Consider the following 21,204-nt stretch of genomic DNA (forward strand, 5'->3'; position numbering starts at 1 on the left):
ACTTCCAGCCACAGCCCAGCTCATTTGATTTCCTGTGTGACAGCAGCAATGTGCACAGTAATTGGTGAGTATTTCTTCTGATATTCCGTTAGGCATTCATATTTCAAATTAATGTTAAGAGTCAAAATATGCAATGGGTAGCATATTCTGATCAGTAAGTTCAAGAATTGTAGGATAGACAGGTAGGGGGCTGCAAGAACACAGCAAGCCAGCAGCCGGAGGTGGAGAAGTCGATGTTTCAGATGTAACCCGTCTTAAGGAGGCAAGCATTGAGAATCTTAAATGCGGGGATAGAACAGACAGATCAAATGCCTTGTTCCTGTACTTTTGCTTTTAATGCCATTTTCTATGCATTAATTTGAAAGTTAACATTAAAATGTAATTTTAAGATGGCGGGAAATAATGTTTTACAAGGAGTAAGTACTGTTTCTGTACTCTCATAGCTATGAAACTGATGAAAGAATTTACTCCAATAACAACAATTCTGGCTGAAATCAATTGCCCAGCAGAGTCAAAAGTCCCTTTTCCCTCCAAAGGTCCCCTTCTCCTCCAAAGGTGTCACTCCTCATGGCATTGCTCTACGCTAACAGTCACACTGTAGTTCCCTCCTCTGCCCCGACAGATACAGAGGGGCAGGGAACGTTAGCCAGAAGCAAAGCTACTTCAAATGCCCCTATAATCGGTAATACAGAAGGAAAAACTTTGGGATATGGACAGGAGGCATGAAATGATGAGGAGGAAACAAAGGGAACTCAGGATGTTAGCTCATTTCTTTGTTCTCTTTACTGAGCCAGTCAGAGAGTATTAAGCACTCGCCAGTTTCATGCTGTCCTATACTTTTGCACTTATCATTCCAACTTTATTTGGTATGGTAAAGGAGAACATTGGGTAACTAGTTGTATAGTCTCATTATGCTACACTGGTCACAACATTTGTGTGAAAAGAAATGCAAACAAGTGTGGAAGATTGAAAGTTTGTAGCACTGGATGTTGCAGTAACAGTTGCTCAATGATGTTATGTCCAATTTACACAATCAATAATCATGGCAGTGCAGCCTCTTTAGATCACAAGACATTATGTTGGCAGTTGATCTGTCTGCTTTATCTGACGGTCTGTGCATCCCATAGCCCTGATGTTTATAGGCAACAGGAGCTGAGATGGATCTGGCAGCCATGTTGGTTCATTGTCCCTTTCCACGACAACACAGATTGGGGCATCTTAACATTGACACAGTTGGAAAAGGACAGGAACATAGGTGGATAGGCAATTTCCATGATTAAAAATCCAATTACAGACGATGTGTCAATATAGGTTGACCCCACCCCATTTCTCCATTACGATCGAGGCACCAGCAACAAAGGGAGGTAACCTCCCAGTGATAATCCAGGGATTAAGGATTTTTGAGGTAAAGCGAGTCACCACTAGGGATGTCAGAGCTAGCAACCCAACTTCCTCCAGCGCAGAATCCCCTCTAACAATCGCCCACCACCCCCAACCCCATTGCCTTGAAGAGGAACAGGCTGCTGTACCTCTGGTCAGTAACCAAAGCTTCCCCAACTGCACACGGGGACAACTTGGAGGGGTCTTGTCATGAATTGCAACCCCTTTGTCCAAAAATCAGGGTAACCTTAATTTTCCATCCAATATTTGAAACATTCTAGAGTTCACTTGTACTGATTAAAACTTATATTTTAAAAGCAACATTTAATAAATAATGCCACTCCCTGGCTCTTCCCTCATAGCTCTACTAATTGTTAATCTTTGAATTTTTAATGAAAGGTGATATACAGAATGTCATATAGAGCAGACAGGACATAAGATAGAGAGAAGCTGTTCCTGTGCATACAAGGAGTGAGACGGCATCGATCTACAGTGCTGCGCAAACAATTTCAGAAAAATCTTTGTCACATAGTTTGTAGTTAGGGTATGAAATGCACTGTCTGGAAGTGTGGTGGAGGCAGGTTCAATTGCAGCATTCAAGGGGTGATTATTTGGATAGTAAAGCTGCGCAGGAATATGGTGAAAGGGAAGGAAATTGGCATTAAGTAATAGAACTGGAGCAGGCACAATGGGCCAAGTCACTTCCTTCTGTGCTGTAACACTTCAGTGAGACTGTATCTCCACTGAGAATGGAGATGTTTCTTCTGCTTGACTAGAGTCAGTTACCTCAATGTGGGGAGCACTCCTGGGTCAAATACTCCCCAGAAGCTGCTTTAGCCTTCACCTCACTCAGGATCAGAGGATACATTATGGGCACTACTGCTGCATTTGCTTGGTGTTTGCCACTTTTCCATAACTCAGCCATTTTATCTTCATTGTGCTAGATACCTCCATCTATGGTGATATCACAAAGGTTGATACAACTGGTGCTTCTGATAAAACAGCAAAACAGGACAAGCTGAGTGTAACAGGTGAGGAATCAACATAACTTAACATTTCCATGATTGGTATGCATCTGCAATGTATAGGGATACTTTGAAAGTGAATTCCCATTCACAGTTGTTTTATCAAGTTTTACTCATTCTGCAATTTGCATTCAAAATTGAGACCTTTATTGGAAAATTATGTTGGTCCTATCAGGAATTCTTTTGAACATAGTTTTAATGAGATGATGCTTGGGCTCACAATCTGACCTTTATCCCTTACCCACAGCACTATCCTTTACATGGTGGCATGGTGGCTCAGTGGTTAGCACTGTTGCCTCACTGCACCAGGAGGGTTGGACCAAAGTGTCTGTTTCCATGTTGTACATCTCTATGACTCTCTGAAATCCATGAACAAATTTATAAGAAGCCAGAGAACTGGACAAAAAGAGTACAATTTCCAATCATTTATTTGGGATGGTGGGGTCAGTTTTAATTGTCACGTTGAAAGCATGTATTTTCTGAATATTGAAGCAAACTTAAAGTGCAGGCTTAGCTGCCCGAATGGAAAGGCTGGGACACGGGCTGTTCCAAAATAGTTTCATGAAACAATTGGCTGTTAAAGTGATACCCGAGTTTTGGTTACTGTTTTGACAATGATTCAAATTTAGCCAATGACTTCAAATTATGCCCAGGATACTAAAACTCAATTGAGTTTGAATTTATTATTTTAATGACATTGGATCAATGAGAAGGAATGATGTTGGGGGTATAAAAAACACAGGCCTTTTGAAAATTGAGCAACTGCCACGAACAGCAGAGCAACTACTACAGAGCCGGAGACCTAACTGCCCATCTAAAATCATGCTCTCAAAGAAATTAGGAGACACACTATATCAAAAGGAACCTTTTCTTGTAACTCATACTCACAGCAAACAGAAAGTGAAACACCTAGGGAGATCAGCACATGGAAGACTGAAGACATCAGAGAACCCAGAGACTCTGTGGACATGAAATTAAGTTAATGTAACATCTAATAGTTGTCTTATTGGAACAGAATGTTAATAGGTTGTGTTCAGTTAGGCAAAACAATGTTCAGTTTTTAATAGTGCTGTTTATTTCAGAACTGCAAGGTGGTTCAGTGGTTAGCACTGCAACCTCACAGAGCCAGAGAGCAATGTTCAATTCCACTCTGTCTGTGTGGAGTTCACACATTTTCTGTGTGTCTGCATGGGATTCCTCTGGGTAGTCCAGTTTCCTTCATAGAGTCATAGAGTCAAAGAGATGTACAGCACGGAAACAGACCCTTCAGTCCATCCTGTCCATGCCGACCAGATATCCCAACCCAATCTAGTCCCACCTGCCAGCACACAGCCCATATCCCTCCAAACGCTTCCTATTCATATACCCATCCAGATGCCTCTTAAATGTTGCAATTGTACCAGCCTCCACCACTTCCTCTGGCAGCTCATTCTATTCACGTAGCACCCTCCGCATGAAAAAGTTGCCCCTTAGGTCTCTTTTATATCTTTCCCCTCACACCCTAAATCCATGCCCTCTAGTTCTGCACTACCCGACCCCAGGGAAAATACTTTGCCTATTTACCCTATTCATGCCCCACATAATTTTGTAAACCTCCGTAAGGTCACCCCTCAGTCTCCGACGCTCCAATGAAAGCAGCCCAGTCTGTTCAGCATCTCCCTATAGCTCAAATCCTCCAAAGTCCAAAGATGTGCAGATTAGGGTGGATTGACCATGCTAAATTGACAATAGTGTTAAGTGCATTAGTCAGAGAGAAATGGGTCTGGGTAGGTTAGTTTTCAGAGGGTCGGTGTGCACTTGTTGGGCCAAATGGCCTGTTTCCATACTGTAGGGAATCTAATCTTCCATTCGGAAAATAAGTTATCTTTCTTTACATATTGGAAATTAGGAGGTATCTTTCACTCCTTCACACTGTTAACGGATTACGAGGTGAGGCAAATTTTTCTGGACGTTTAGTTTTAATTAACAGAGAGGTTCTATTTCTCTGTCTGGTGGTTACAGCACACAACACACATGTTAATGCCAAGTGCAGTGCATTAGATTTTTATTTGAATTTCTTTTTCAGGTGTTGCTGCCTCTCATAAGATGATGAGCATGGATTTGAACAGAGTGAACAAGTACAAGACTTTGATTGATAAAGTTGCCTGTGCCAAGCAGATCGATCCAGCCATAATTGGTGCTATCATCTCCCGGGAATCCCGTGGTGGCAATGCCTTAGTAAATGGATGGGGAGACAACGAAAATGGTTTTGGTCTCATGCAGGTAGGCAGCAAGTCACTTTACGAAACCCTGCAAGCAGATCTACATAAATACACAGATATTAGGAACAGAGTTAGGCTATTCAGCCTTTCTGTACCATGGTTGATCGGATTGTGACCTCCAACTCCATATTCCTCCTTCAATAACCAGTGACTCCCTGATCATTACAAACCCAGCTATGAGTGCACCCAGCAGGTCAGACAGCATCTGAGGAGCAGGAATGTCAATACTTCATCAGGAATCCTTCAGCTGGCTTCCAGCATCTGCAGTCTTTATTGTTTCCTCCTCAAACCCAGCTGCGAGCTAGGTTCGATGGTAGATTTTCTGTTTCTGCTAAACCATGGAGGGGGAAAATTGGTGTGAAAGCAGTGATTGGGTATGACAATGATGCAGTGCCCTTCCACACACCAAAGACAAAACATGCAAGTTGTTCCTTGATTCTGGGGCATTCATGAGGCTAAGGTATGGAGTTACACAGAGGAAAGTGTTTCATTGATGTGAAAAGAGTAAGAAATAGTTTATTTCTTTTCAAAGTGGATATTCTAGAGGAATGAGTAGATCATTAAATACCATGCCCTAATTACAATTATACAAGGCATCAGCCCACAGATCAGGATCATTCTTGGGTTGAAGTCATTTGAAAATATAAGCATAGATTCATATATTGATTCTTGCATATTACAATCCAGCTAGCTGTACCCTCATATTGGAAACGCAGATGCATTTAAATATACAACGTGCAAAAGGGCTTTTAAGTTGCAAGATATCAGAAAAACTAAGCAGGATTCCTTCTTGATTTTCTCATTATCTCTTAATTCACTTCATAGGTCATGGCTCATTTTAGTTTCACCCTGAGAGGTGAGCAGAGGCATATTGGTAAAATGCTGAAAAAGATCCTTCTTGCATTGTTACCAGCAGGCGAGTAGGTTTAGAGTTACTGTTTTCAATGGCATTTTATTTCTAGTCATTCATTCCTGGTGTCAGCACTGAAGAAGGAATGATGAAAAGGTGCATTCCTCGGACTGTGGTTGCACCCACAATACTATTAGCAAGGGAGAGCCAAGATTTTCACACTGCAACTGTTAAGGAATGGTAATATAATTCTAAGTCAGAAAGATCTGTGACTTTGAAGGGGAACATGCTGGTGCTTGTATCACTTGTATCTGTCCTTGTCTTTCTAGATGGTAAAGATATATTGTTGAAGAAGACTTATTGAGTTATTGATATGTGTCATCAATGGCACACGAATAGTGAAGGAAGTATATTTTAAGTTGATGTTAGAGATAAATATTAATGGATTCATTTTTGCAGACAAACTAGACCAAGCACCCCTTTAGAAATGGTCCCATGTCTCTTTTGGGAAACATCATGTAACTCTTGAGAGAGAGAAATTGCTCTTTTGGGAGAGTTGAAGGTAACATTGATAGGAATAAAAGGGAAATAAACGCATTGAATTTGTCAAGTAGAGTGGAGCTGTTAAAGGAAGTCAGGAGGCGAGCTAGAGAAGAAGCGTTGTTGAGTGTGTGGAACCTTCTCGGGATAAAGAACAGCAGAGGTCTTTTGCAGGTTTGGGACAGTATGACCCTGAGCTGGGGTAGGGCTGATTGCAGGGAGAGTAGGTGGCAACGCAAGTCTGAGAATTTGGAACAGAGGATCTGAAAAAATGTTGTCAATGTGTCAGGACATTTAAATCTTTGCTATTTAAATTTTTGAAAAAGGCAACTCCATAGCATTAAAAAGAACAATGCTTGCCATTTCATTCTGCCTGTTGACATAAGCCTGGGGATTATCATTGCAGGATTAAAGCTGCATTTTGTAACCTATCATTATCTCAGTGGGATCTTTGTCAGTTCAGAGTTTGATTGACAGCTCCAAGGGATTGTTAATTCTCCAAAGTGGGACTATGAGTACAGATGCATTTTCTTACAAGGATTTAAAGATTATTGCAATAAATTGATTTTTTTAATCAATCGAAGTACTCTTTCAAATGTTGTGGATTCTTCAGTTAGAATTTTAGAATTTAATTTAATTCCATCTCAGATCCTGAGATGTAACCACTTCGCCTCTGTTTTGGAGCCAGGGAGGTAGTGACACCAGTTTAAAAAACTGATCAACACACAGCAAAATCATAAACCATCAGGCAAAGGTCAGTCCTTCAGTGACAGCCTGCATGACAGAAATATCAACGACATGAGTAAGCCATTCAATCTAGTCAGTTTTCCACATTCAATGAGATTGTGACAGATCTATATCTCAGCATTATCTCTGTATCACTTACATAACAGAATTCCATCAATCCAGTCTTGAAAGTTCCAATTGTCCTGCAACATTTAGGGAAGGCCTTGCCCTTCAGCATTGTTACTGCACTTCTGAGGCAGAAACAAATAATTTTCTGGGGCCTTGTCATGACACATGGTGGAATCTCAATTCAATAACAAATCTGGAATTAAGGTGTTAATGATGGACATGAAACTGTTGTTTTTTTTCTCTTCAATCATTCACAGGATGAGGGCATTGACAGCTACTTATTGCCCAGAGGACAGTTGAGAACTAACCACCTTGCTGTGGGTCTGTAGTCACATGTAGGCCATTCCAAACTTCCAGCTCAGCACTGTCCCCATGACTTGTTCTACCTGCCTATCTTCCTTTCCACCTATTCACTCCCCCTTCCCCCCCACACCTCGACCTATCACCTTCATCCCCTCCCCCACTCACTATTGTACTCTATGCTACTTTCTCCCCACACCCACACGCCTATCATTTATCTCTCAGCAACTCCCAGGTAAGGATGATAGTTTCCTTCCTTAAAGGAAACTAGTGAACCAGATGAGGTTTTCCAACAACCAATTCACAGTTATCATTAGACTTTTAATTCCAGATTTTTTTTTATAAAGTGAATTCAAATTCCACCATCTGCTATGGTAGGATTTAAATCCTGGTCCCTAGAGCATTGAGTCTCTGGATGAGTAATCCAGTGATAATATCATTAGGCCATCACCTCCTGATGTTGTTGAATGTCAATAAAAAAAACCCATCTGATTCACGAGTGTCCTTTCGGGTAGGAAAATGTATGTCGAACTTACAAGAAACTCCAGATCTGAGCAATGACTCTCAATTGCCCTTGGAAATGGCCTGGTGCAGACTCTGTTTAAAATCAACAAATATTGACCATGTCAGTGACATCCACATCTCATGCAAGAATACAATGAAATCCAGAATACAACATTGAAATCATCCTGATATTTATGTTTGAATATATTCTCATTGCTCTAAGATCTCTGTGCATGGAAAAGAAATGTAATGTTTATTTCAGGTTGACAAAAGGTGGCACAGAATAGTTGGAGAGTGGGACAGCGTGGAGCACCTACAACAGGCTACTGAGATACTGATAGACATGATTAAATCAATAGCAGCAAAGTTCCCAACTTGGACCAAAGAACAGCAGCTCAAAGGTTTGAGACTTTTCGTTTACATATAGTCCGATAGCAAGGAATTTATCAATAAGAATTCATTCCAACATTAAAGATGTATGTACTGCTTAAGGTCATAAGTAAGCCATTCATCTCCCCAAGTCTGCCCCACCATTTTGATCTGCCTTATGTCTCAAATGCTGTTATGTATCAACTCCCTCCTATATTTTCAATAGTCTAGCTTTAACATACCCCTGGGGTAGAGAATTTCAGACATTCACACTCTCTGGCGGAAAGGAATTCCTTCGCTTCTCAGTTTTAATGCGTGTTCTGCTGTTCTGTAACTATGTCACCTAGTTTGTGATTCACTAACTAGCAGAAACATCTTCATGACATCCAGCCTATCAGGGCCCCTCCGAATTTGAAATCTGTCTATAAAATTACTCGTTATTCTTCTAAATACCAATGAACAGAGGCCTCATCTGCTTGGCTGTTCTTGCAATATCAATTATTCATACCAAGAATCAACTAATTGAGGCGCTGTTGCATTATCTCCTTTGCGTAAAAACGGGTGACCAAAACTGAACACAGTAGTACAGGTGTGGCCAGAACAAAGAGCCTGTATTGTTGTAGTAAAACTTACCATTAAACTCCAACCACCAAGAAACAAAGGTCAAAATTCCATTTGCCTTCTTAACTACTTGTTGAATCTGCACGCAACTATTTGTATTTCATGCACAGGGAAAATCAGATCCCTCTGAGCTGAACTTTCTTTAGTGATACTGTGCTTTGTTATTCTTCCTTCACAGTGCATGACCTCACACCTCCCCACATTCAATACCATCTTTATAGACATTCACTCAACCCATTCAAATCTCCTTGCAGACAACTCACATTTTCATCATGCCCTCCTTGTATTATCAGTCAACATGGATTTATGACAGTCTGTGTCCTCTTCCACATTAGCATACAGACAGTAAATAATTGAGGCCTAAGGACTGATCCTCATGACACTCCAAGTGTTACATCTTTCCAACCTGAAAAAGACCCATTAATCTCAACTCTCTTTTTTCCTTCGTGTTACCCAATGCTTAATCCATTACCCCAATTTTGTGAGCTTCTACCTTTGCAATAAACTTTTATGTGACATCTTCAAAAATGCCTTCTGGAAATCCAAATGCATCACATTGAGCGATTCACCTTGATCAACTCCTCAAAGAGCCCAAAGATAGTTGTCAAATATGATTTTCTTTTAACAGAACTATGGTGACTCTGGTTGCATTATGCTTTTCTCAATGCCATACTATTTCTTCCTTAATAATGGATTGTAACATTGTCCCAATGACAGATATTGTTTGGGTAGCCTATTGTTTCCTGCTTTCTATTTCCCTCCCTTCTTGAACAGAGGTGTTACATTAACAGTTTGTCAGTCTGCTAAAGTCCTCCCAAAAACCAGTGAGTTCTGAAATCTTCCTTCCACTATCTCTACCGGCACTTCCTTTGAAACTCTTAGAAGCGGGCTTCAAGTCTTCGTGACTTGTCCACCTTTAGTACCATTAATTCATCAAATACTTCTTCTTACATGATAAAGACTGTTATAAAACCTTTTGTAATATTGGCGTTTTGCTTGTGTGTTACTTTGGGATATTTGTAATATCTGCTATTGGGAAAACCAATCTGAAATCTTGGTCTTAATTACTTTCCATTTCCCTGTTATTAACCCCAAATTGCATCTTGCAAATCCCACACTTACTTTAGCTAATCTCTTTCTTTGTATATACCTGGAGAAGCTCTTACTACTTGCTGTTATTTTATTAACAGTTTACCTTCGTAATGAATTCTCCCCTGCTTTTCAGTCATCTACTGCTGTTTTCTCAAAGAAGAAGCCCAATCCTTCAGCCTACCGCAATTCGTTGCCATGTTGCATGTCTTTGATTGGCTGCTCTCCTGGACTGGCTTTGTTAATCACGAGTAGTTCTTCCTTCTCATTAAGTCCTTCTTTTTGACCAGGATAAATTTTTGTTCAGCATAATGAAATAACTGTTTAAATATCTGCCATTGCTCATCCATTGATTTCCCTCTTATTTAGCAACCCACTTTAGATAACTCTTTCTTCATAACTTTTTGATTGTGTTTATTTAAATTGAGAACACTGTATTGAGACCTAAGTTGCTCACCTTCAAGGTGAATTTGTAGTTTTGCCTTGTACTGTTTGCTATTCTTTAGATTATTCTTAACCTTTAATTAAAGCTACCTCATTAAACATTATTAGATCTAAAATAGAGTCATACAGTCATACAGCAGTTGTGCAATGTATTGGTTTAAGAAATGATCCTTGATCTCAACAAACTTGCTTCAGTGTTACCCTTATTCATCTGATTTATCTAGACAAGATGCAGATTTAAATTGACCATGATAATTGTAGTATCTTTCCTCTATATATATATATATAAACAGTCATCGAGAGGTACAGACTCTTCAGTCCAGCTCATCTATGCCAACTGGATGTCCTACATTAATTTAATCCCATTTTGCAGTTTTTGGCCCATATCTCTCCAAACCCTTCCTATTCATATACCCATCCAGATGCCTTCAAGTGCTGTAATTGTACCAGCCTGCACCACTTCCTGCAGCAGTTCATTCCATACATGGTATCACCTTGTGTGTGAAATTTATTTTTCCCTGAGGTCCCTTTTAAATCTTTCCCCTCTTATTTTAACCAATGCCCTCTTTTGTTGGACTCCCCACCCTCTTAAAAAGACCTTGACTATTTACTCTATCTGTGTCCCTCATGATTTTATAAACTTCTATAAGGTCAACCCTCAGCCTCTGACCCTCCAGAGAAAATAGCCCCAGCCTATACTCCCTATCACTCAAACCTTCCAACCCTGATGAGTTTAATTTTGCTTGATAATATCTCCCACAAAGCACTACAAGACATTTCACTATAATGCTATTGAATGCATGTTGTTATTGCAGTAAATGCATGTTCTTGTCCCTATATTACAGGTGGGATTTCAGCATATAATGCTGGGACAAGAAATGTTCACACTTATGAAAGAATGGATATTGGTACCACTGGAGATGATTATGCTAATGATGTGACTGCAAGAGCCCAATGGCTGAAGAGTAATGGATATTAATTCATCAACATTTTTCTTTCCATTGATACTGGTCTATCTCTGGCAATAATTCCCTTAACATTGCAGTCTATAAAACATCAGAATACTTTTTAATCCTCATACAGTATTATTAAGTAAAGTCAATTAAACTTGGATCTCAAAGAGATGTAATCACCTAAAATGCATTGGTAATAAATATAGACATCAAACATAAAAAGTACACTTGTAATTTTCATTAGTGATGTCCATGCAAATTGGGCTGAAAGGAGTAGGGATTATTTAAAAGCAAGAGATTATGTCAAAACCACTTAGATTCGCACTTTCTACTATTTGTTAAGTTAGCTCAAGGTTGAATTTGCCCAGATACATCTAGACTTCATGTCAATCTGGGCCAAGCCAATTGGTGAGACAGAAAATCGAGAGATGCTCCATTATGCATCGAGTTTATGGATAACTCAATCGTACAGGTCAAAGAACTAAGAGCAATACGGCACAGGAACAGGCCCTTCAGCCCTCCAAGCCTGTGCTGACACATTTTGTCCTTTCATACTATAACTGTTTTCATTTACAGGATCCCATTTCCCTCTATTCCCTTCCTATTCATGTATTCATCCAGGTGCTTCTGGAATGCTGCTGTTGTGTCTGCTTCCACCACCTCCTCTGACAGTGCATTCTAGGCACTCACCACTCTGTGTGTGAAAAATGTGCCTTGCACATCTCTTTGAAGCTCCTTTCTCCCATACCTTGAACCTATTTCCCCTAGTAATTGACACCTCCACCCTGGGAAAATGCCTCATTCTTTCCATTCTATCCATGCCATTTACAATCTTACAAACTTCTATCAGCTCACCCCTCAACTTGCTGCATTCCAGTGAAAACAAACCCAGTCTATCCAATCTTTCCTCATAGCTAAAATCCCCATACCAAAGCGTCCATGTTCTTCTGGTACTGTTGTAACCAGAACTGTATGCAATATTCCAAGTGTGGCTTAACTAAAGTTCTATAAAACCGCAGAATAACTTGCCTATCCTTATACTCCCAATGAAGGGAAACATGCCATAGGCCTTGTTTACTATCTTATCTATCTGCACTGCTGACTTCAGTGATCTGTAGACCTGCACACTGAGATCCCTCTGACATATGGATGGCAAACTGTGGTGTTCTGCAAGGATCAGTGTTGAGACCACAATCTTTCACTCTATCCACTAATGATCTAGATGAAGGGACTGGGATCGGTGCTGGGCCCTCTATTTTTCGTCATTTACATAAATGATTAGGATGCGAGCATAAGAGGTACAGTTAGTAAGTTTGCAGATGACACCAAAATTGGAGGTGTAGTGAAAATCGAAGAGGGTTACCTTAGATTACTACAGGGGTCTGGACCAGATGGGCCAATGGGCTGAGAAGTAGCAGATAGAGTTTAATTCAGATAAATGCAAGGTGCTGTGTTTTGGGAAAGCAAATCTTAGCAGGACTTATACACTTAATGGTAAGGTCCTAGGGATTGTTGCTGAACAAAGGGACCTTGGAATGCAGGTTCATAGCTCCTTGAAAGTGGAGTCACAGGTGGATAGGATAGTGAAGAAGGCGTTTGGTATGCTTTCCTTTATTGTTCAGAGTGTTGAGTACAGGTGTTGGGAGGTCATGTTGTGGCTGTACAGGACATTGGTTTGGCCACTGTTGGAGTATTGCATGCAATTCTGGTCTCCTTCCTGTTGGAAAGATGTTGTGAAACTTGAGGATTCAAAAAAGATTGACAAGGACGTTGCCAGGGTTGGAGGATTTGAGCTATAGGGAAAGGCTGAACAGGTTGGGGCTATTTTCCCTGGAGCATCGGAGGCTGAGGGGTGACCTTATAGAGGTTTACAAAATTATGAGGGGCATGGATAGGATAAACAGACAAAGTCTTTTCCCTGGGTTGGGGGAGTCCAGAACTAGAGAGCATAGGTTTGGGGTGAGAGGTGAAAGATATAAACGAGACCTACGGGGCAACTTTTTCACACAGAGGGTGGTACATGTAGGAAAGAGCTGCCAGAGGATGTGGTGGAGGCTGGTACAATTGCAACATTTAAAAAATATCTGGATGAGTATATGAACAGGAAGGGGTTGGAGCGATATGGGCTGGATGCTGGCAGGTGGGATTAGTTTGGGTTCGGATACCTGGTCGGCATGGACGGGTTGGACCGAAGGGTCTGTTTCCATGCTGTACATCTCTATGATTCTATGACTCTATGACTGAGGGCATTCTAGGTAATTTTATAGGCAATACAAAGATAGGTAGAGGGACAGGTAATATTGAGGAGATGGGGAGGCTGCTGAAGGATTTGGACAGGTTAGGAGAGTGGGCAAAGAAATGGTAGATGGAGTACAACACGGGAAAGTGTGAGGCCGTGTACTTTGATAAGAAGAGTAGGAGCATGGGCTATTTTCAAATGGGGGAAGAAATTCAGACATCTGAAGTGCAAAGAAACTTGGGAGTTCTAGTCCAGGAGAAAGTGAGGACTGCAGATGCTGGAGATCAGAGCTGAAAATGTGTTGCTGGAAAAGCGCAGCAGGTCAGGCAGCATTCAAGGAGAAGAGAGTCAATGTTTCAGTCATGAGCCCTTCTTCAGGAATGAGGAAAGTGTGTCCAGCAGGCTAAGATAAAAGGTAGGGAGGAGGGACTTGGGGGAGGGGCGTTGGAAATTCGATAGGTGACTCACCTTGACCTCCTTCCACCTATCGCATTTCCAACGCCCCTCCCCCAAGTCCCTCCTCCCTACCTTTTATCTTAGCCTGCTGGACACACTTTCCTCATTCCTGAAGAAGGGCTCATGCCCGAAACGTAGACTCTCCTGCTCCTTGGATGCTGCCTGACCTGCTGCGTTTTTCCAGCAACACATTTTCAGTTCTAGTCCAGGATTCTCTCAAGGTAAACCTGCAGATTGAGTCATTAGTTAGGAAGGCAAATACAATGCTGGCATTTAGTTTGCGAAGACCTGACTACAAAAGCAGAGATCTGCTTCCGAGGCTCTATAAGGCTCTGGTCAGATCACAATTGGAGTATCGTGTGCAGTTTTGTGCTCCATATCTCAGGAAGCATGTACTGGCCATGGACCATGTTCAGAGAAGGTGTGTGAGAATGGTCCCAGGAATGAAAAGCTTAACATATGAGGAACTTTTGAGGACTCTGCATCGATATATGATGGAGTTTAGGAGGATGAGGTGGGATCTAATTGAAACTTTCAGACTATTGCATGGCCTGGACAGAATGGATGTTGGAAAGATGTTTCAATTGGGAGGAGAGATGAGGACCAGAGGGCACAGCCTTAAAGTGAAGACCTTTTAGAATGGAGTTGAGGAGAATCTTTCTCAGGCAGAGGGTGGTGAATCAAAGGAATTCACTATCACAGAAAGTTGTGGAGGCCAGGTCATTGAGTACATTTAAAACAGAAACAGATAGGTTCTTGGTTGTCAAAAGGATCAAGGGTTACAGGAGAAAGCAGGAAAATGGGGTTGAGAAACTTCACGGCCATGGTTGAAAAGTAGAGCAGACTCGGTAGCCTATTTTCTGCTCCTGTGTCTTATGTCTTATTTCAATACTTCTAAGGGTTCTGGTATTCACTATACAATTTCCACCTCTACTTGGCCTTCTAAAATGCATCACCTCACATTTCTCTGGATTATACTCCATCTGCCATTTTTCTGCCCAATCTTGCTCACTATCAGCAACTCCACCAATCTTTGTATCATCCACAACTTCCTAATTCGACCAGCTATGTTTTCCTCCAAATTATTTATGTGCACAATGAACAGCAGAGATCCCAGCACTGATCCTGGAGTCACAACACTCCATTCCAAAATGCATTTTTCCACCGCTACCCTCTGTCTCCTGTGATGAAGCCATCTTGCCAGCTCACTCCAAGATCATTTGACTTCACCTTCTGTCCTAGTCTGCCATGAGGAACCTTGTCAAAGGCTTTAGTGAAGTCCATGTGAACAACATCAACTGCTTTTCCCTCATCAATCATCTCTGTCACTTCCTCAAACAAACTCAATCAATTTGGTGAGGCATGACCTCCCCCACACAAAACCATGCTGTCCATCATCAATAAGTCAACTTGCTTCTAAATGTGTATAGATCTTGTTCCTGAGAATCTTTTCCAATAATTTCCACACCAGCAGCATGGGCCTTATAGGCCTGTAATTTCCAGGATTATCCCTGCTATCTTTCTTAAACAATGAAACAACATTAACTATGGAATATAATATGGGAAAGTGGGAGGTCATGCAGTTTGGTCGGAAGAATAGGGGCATAGACTATTTTCTAAATGGGGATAAAATTCAGAAATGTGAAGTGCAAAGGGACTTGGGAGTCCTGGTCCAGGATTCTATTAAGGTAAACTTGCAGGTTGAGTTTAGAAAGGCCAATGCAATGTTAGCATTTATTTCAAGAGGACTAAAATGTAAAGCATGGATGTACGTCTAAGGCTTTGAAAGGCTCTGGTCAGACCACATTTAGAGTTTTGTGAGTAATTTAGGATCCCATCTCTCAGACAGGATGCACTAGCCCTGACGCAGGTGCAGAGGAGATTCATGAGAATGACCCAGGGATGAAAGGCTTAACATATCATTGAATCATAGAATCCCTAGTGTGGAAACAGGCCACTTGGCCCAACAAGTCCATACCGACCCTCCAAAGTGTAACCCAACCAGACCTGTTCCCTGCCATTACTCTACATTTCCCCTCTTTAATGCACCTAACCTACACACCCCTGAACACTACAGGCAATTTACCAAGGCCAATTCACCTGACCTGCACACCTTTGAATGAGGGAGAAAACCAGAAAATCCCGAGGAAACCAATGCGTGCTCAGGAAGAACGTGGAAACTCCACACACACTGTCACCCGATACTGGATCAAACCCGGGTCCCTGGATGAAGACTCTGGGTAAAAATTGGATGAAATTTAGTGGGATGAGGAGGGATCTAATTGAAACTTACAGAATGCTGAATGGCCTGGACAGAGTGGACATTGGGAAGATGTTTCCATTGGCAGGAGAGACTAGGACCCAACGGCACAGCTTTTGAACAGAAATGAGGAGAAACTTCTTCAGCCAGAGGGTGGTGAATCTGTGGAATTCACTACCACAGAAGGCTGGAGGCCAGGTCACTGATATATTTAAAACAGAGATAGATAGGTTTTTATTATCAATGGGATCAAAGGTTATGGGGAGAAGGTGAGAGAATGGGTTTGAGAAACTTATCAGCCATGATTGAATGGTGGAGAAGACTCGATGTACTGAATGGTCTAATTGTGGCTCCTATGTTCTATGGTCTATTCTCCAGTCCTCTGGGATTCACTTGTGGCCAAAGAGGATACAAAGATGTCTTTCAATGCTCCACCAATTAGTTCTCTTGCTTCCCTCAACATTCTGGGATCGATCCCATCAGAACCCAGGCACTCTACCTGAATTCATTTTAAGGCACAGGCCACCTCTTACTTTTGGCTTAGAAATTCGACATTCCCTTCCCTGAGACTATCCTCCACAAATTTCTGAGGATATGGGGAGAAAGTAGGAACAGAGTCCTGATTTGGTTAATGATCCATGATCATGTTGAATGGTGGAGGAAGCTCGATGGGCCGAGTGGCCTACTCCTACTCCTATATTCTTATTCTAAATCTTTCTTACATATCTGAAAGAAAATATTTCATTTTTTTTGCATCTTTCTTGACCTCCACGTGTCCTAAAGTGCTTGACAACCAAAGAAATACATTTTGCAGCATATTTCCTATTGTGATGCTGACAGCATAGATGCAACAAACAAGAATGTAAAAATGACGAGATAATCCAACTTTTTTTTCGGCTGTGGGTTGAGCAATAAAGTGACACTAGGAGAGTTCCAGATCCTGGATAGCATTATCTCTCAGATCTGATGCGAAACATTAACAACAATAACAAGAAAGGAATGATTGGAATGCACATTTTGCTGATGCTGATGACATCTTACTCTATTGTATTATCTGGTCATAACATTCACAGAAAACAGCAGCTAATCCTGGGAGATAGTCCTGTGAAGGGGAAGAATTTAAGCAGTTTCCAAGCTGAGTCAATACACAGGCATTTACTTAATATAGAAAGCCAGTTAAGCACCATTTGACAAAAATAGGAACATTCACTCCTAATTCGCTGTACAGTTTGAATGCATAAATTAAAATCCTTTTAAACTGCAGGCTCAGCTTCAATATACAATGAAATCTATTCTACTCTCAAACACAAACAGAAAGTGCTGGAGAAACTCAGCAGGTCTGGCAGCATCAGTGGAGAGAAAACCGAGTCCAGTAAGCCTTCTTTAGAAACCCTCAGGATTCTTGGCTCAAAGCAGAGGCAACTCCAGTTTATTTGTAATCCCTCATCCCTGGAGCTATTCCAGTGAAACCCTTCTAAACCCTCACTAAAGCCTCTGAAGTAGAAAGCCCAGTGAGAATAAGATCAAACTGTTCTATAGAAGTTCAGCAAAATCTTTTCAGTTTTTCACTCTGTGCTTATACTTATGAAGTCTCTCAAAAGTTTGAGATTTTGGAGAAGATTTGTAGCTCAGGAGGTGGATCAGGTTGTTAATTTGCTCGCTAAGCTGGTGGGTTTGTTCTCAGATGTTTCATTACCATACTAGGTAATATCATCAGTGAGCCTCCAGTGAAGCATTGGTGTTCTGTCCCACTTGCTACTTATGGGTCCTTGTTTGTTGTGGTGGGTGATATCATTTCCGGTTCTGTTTCTGAGAAGTTGGTTAAAGAGATTCAAATCTATGCGTTTGTCAATGGAGTTCCGGTTTGAATGTCAGGCCTCTAGGAATTCCTACCCTTGCCTTTGTTTAGCTTTTCCCAGGATGTATTGTCCCAGTCGAACTGGTGTAGCTCTTCGTCTGTGTTTATGGAAACCTGTGATAGTTGGTCATGTCATTTCGTGGCTAGTTGGTGTTCGTGTATCCTGGTGGCTGGTTTCCTGCTGGTTTGTCCAATGTAATGTTTGGTGCATTCCTTGCAGGGTATTTTGTTTATTGAGTTCGTTATGCTGGCTGTGGGTATAGGGGTCCTTGAAATTCATCAGTAGTTGTTTCAGTGTGGTAGTAGGTTTGTGAGTTAGCATACTTAGACAATTCCTCATGAAGTTAAAGGACCCCGTACCCACAGCCAGCAAAATGAACGTGATATACAAAATACCCTGCAAGGACTGCACCAAACATTACATTTGACAAACCGGCAGAAACCAGCCACCAGGTTACACAAACACCAACTAGCCTCCAAAAGACATGGTCAACTATCATTGTCATCCATACACACAGATAAAGAGGGACACCAGTTCAGCTGGGACAATACATCCATCCTAAGACAGGCCAAACAGAGACATGCATGGGAACTCCGAAAAGCCTGGCATTCAAACCGGAAGTCCATTAACAAATGTATAGGAGATTCAAGATGGCGGCGACTCAGCAAGTCTGAGCCTATAGTGCTCCTTCCAAGACTTGGGCAAAGTGGATCTCCCACCCCCACCACACTCACCAAATTATCTAAAATAGCTCTTATTTAATATAATTAGTTGTTTGGTAGTGTTAGTATTAAATTTAAATAATCTAATCTCTTAGGAAAAATGACTAAAGGGAGGAGAGCCCACAGCTCTCAGAAAGCAGGGACCCCTCCCCTACCTTCTCTCTCTCCAGCTGCAGCAGAGGCATCCACAGCCGCCCCGGGGGACTTACCGATGGAAACAAGCCTTGTAGAGATGATTACCAAGCTGGATGCGAAGATCGATGCCTTCATCGAGGAGTCCCAACATCGCTGAGAATCGCTCTCGGCCGCACTGCAGATGCACGGCCGAGACATTCAGGAACTGGAGCGCCGAGTCGGAGGGGCTGAGTTAAAGGCCGCGACCTCGGAGACCGCAGCTCAATCGGCTGCCGACCAGGTCCAGACTCTCGAACAACGAGTCCGGACCTTAGAGAATTACATCGACGCCCTCGATAATCGAGGTCGTCGAAAAATATTCGTTTGCTGGGCCTTCCCGACCCGAACGGGAAGAGAAAGGCCAGCTCACAGCATTCCTGGAGCAGTGGTTGCCACAATTTTTGGATCTGGAGGGTGGATCAGGCCAGGTGTGGGTAGAATGGGCCTACCGGGTTGCAATACGCGGGCCTGGCTCGAACCAGCGCCCACGCCCGGTCCTGTTCCGGCTGCAGAGCTATAGGGAGAGGCAGATACTCCTAGATGCCTCTAGAAATCTTGGAAAAGATCCTAAAGCCATGATCTATAAAGGATCCAAGATCATGTTATTTCAGGACTTCTCCCCGGCTTTGGCCCAAAGGAGGAAGACGTTCGATGAGGTGAAGAAGTGTTTAAGGGACTCAAATATTCAATACACCTTACGCTACCCAGCGACGTTATGTTTTAACCACGAAGGATCCAGGTATAATTTTAGATTGCCAGAAAAGGCTAAGGAATTTTTGGACTCTCTTAAATAAATTGTAACAGACAATGTATGTTGGCTTGCCTTTTCCCCACTCCGATTTATATCCCCCCGACTTTTTTTCTTTTTCCTATCTTACTGTTTATTATTATCTCGGGGGTGGGGGGGAAGAGGGAATTACTTATTTGCTCTCCATTTAACGATTTTCTCCATCCCCCTTAGGGTTTTTTTTAAAATTTTATTATTATACGTATGTATGTGTGTATGTATATATATATGTGTATGCATGTATGTGTATATATGTATATATATAAACCGGGGGGTTTAGTTAAGGTTGGTGGGGAGAGGTGGTTACCTTATTCTATTTTAGTTTTGCCTCTAGGAGCGGGGTTATTTTCCCTTGCTATTTTATATTATTATATTTAATTGTAATTTGTTGAAGTTGTAATTCTATAGTTATATATGTTTATACATGGTATTGATACTACCAAATATACTTAGGTGTGGGTGGGGGGTGGGGGGGTGGGATGCTCACTGTTAACTCTAGCTCGGTATTATATCTGAATTCTCCTCATCCTATTAAGGAGCGCCTGGGTCAAGGGTGGGGCACTGGTTGGGAGAGGATATGATGGACTGTTGGAAAAGAAGTGATACCCCCTGGGAACAAGGGGGATAATCTCCATTCAAATATGTTTTATAATTTTTTTTATTATTGAGAAATAGTTTCCTTTTTATCATACTGTTATGAGTGTATTAGAGAACCTTTATTTTTGTAAATTCTATATGCTCTTTGCTCGGGATGTTTTAGATAGGGTCTCCCCTCCCGGGGGGTCTCGGATTTACCTGGATAATTATGGTTGATCAGTCGGCAAAGTGGTACACCTGGAATGTCAAATAGGAAGAGATTATTTTCTGTTCTCTCTTTGCATATAAGGAAAAATATTTTGGTAAACTGGGTGGTTGAAGGTTCCCCTGGATTTTCAAATTGGCATAGATTAATCATGGAATGTACTCCCCTTGACTTCCTTATAAATATGGTGCACCGAAAGACCGAATTATTTTTTTATAAAATATGGCAGCCCTTTTACATAGATATTTTGGCTATCCTAACAAGGGCTTTTATCTAATTGAGATTACAGATATGGCTGGTCCGGGGCCCCTTGGGAGAGGAATCCCATATGAATACGGGTTTTGTTATATATGATGTTAACACATTCCGAGCAAGTATTTTAATATCCAACTTCTATGTTAATCGTTGGGGGGTTTTTAGACCCCCACCTCTATTTGTTTTCTCTCATTTTCTCTTATTTGAAAGATGTAAGTGACTCAATTACACACTCTGGCTAATTGTAGGTTAGATTAGTAGTTAATTGAGTTTTGTTTTTTCTCTTTCAGTATTTTTCTTTTGTCAAATTTTGATGATTGTATATTTAAGATTTACTTCTATATTAATGTTTGTACTTGAGAGTTTTGATTATTTTTGTAAATTTGTTAAAATGTTAAATTTCTAATAAAAATATCTATAAAAAAAAACAAATGCATAGATTTGACCCTCTTTTACTGA

General features: G+C 41.3%; 1 protein-coding gene across 1 annotated transcript; it reads left to right on the forward strand.

The window, feature by feature from the left end:
• LOC132820089 (lysozyme g-like) lies at window positions 1–11,413 on the forward strand. The gene is made up of 5 exons (XM_060832009.1): window positions 1–64; window positions 2,325–2,411; window positions 4,471–4,667; window positions 7,978–8,116; window positions 11,084–11,413. Exons 1-5 carry the CDS (start codon window positions 49–51, stop codon window positions 11,215–11,217), a joined length of 573 nt encoding a protein of 190 aa, XP_060687992.1. The 5' UTR covers window positions 1–48; the 3' UTR covers window positions 11,218–11,413.
• Window positions 11,414–21,204: the final 9,791 nt, after the last annotated feature.

This window comes from Hemiscyllium ocellatum, chromosome 11, assembly GCF_020745735.1.
Source record: "Hemiscyllium ocellatum isolate sHemOce1 chromosome 11, sHemOce1.pat.X.cur, whole genome shotgun sequence".
Classification (NCBI taxonomy): domain Eukaryota; kingdom Metazoa; phylum Chordata; class Chondrichthyes; order Orectolobiformes; family Hemiscylliidae; genus Hemiscyllium; species Hemiscyllium ocellatum.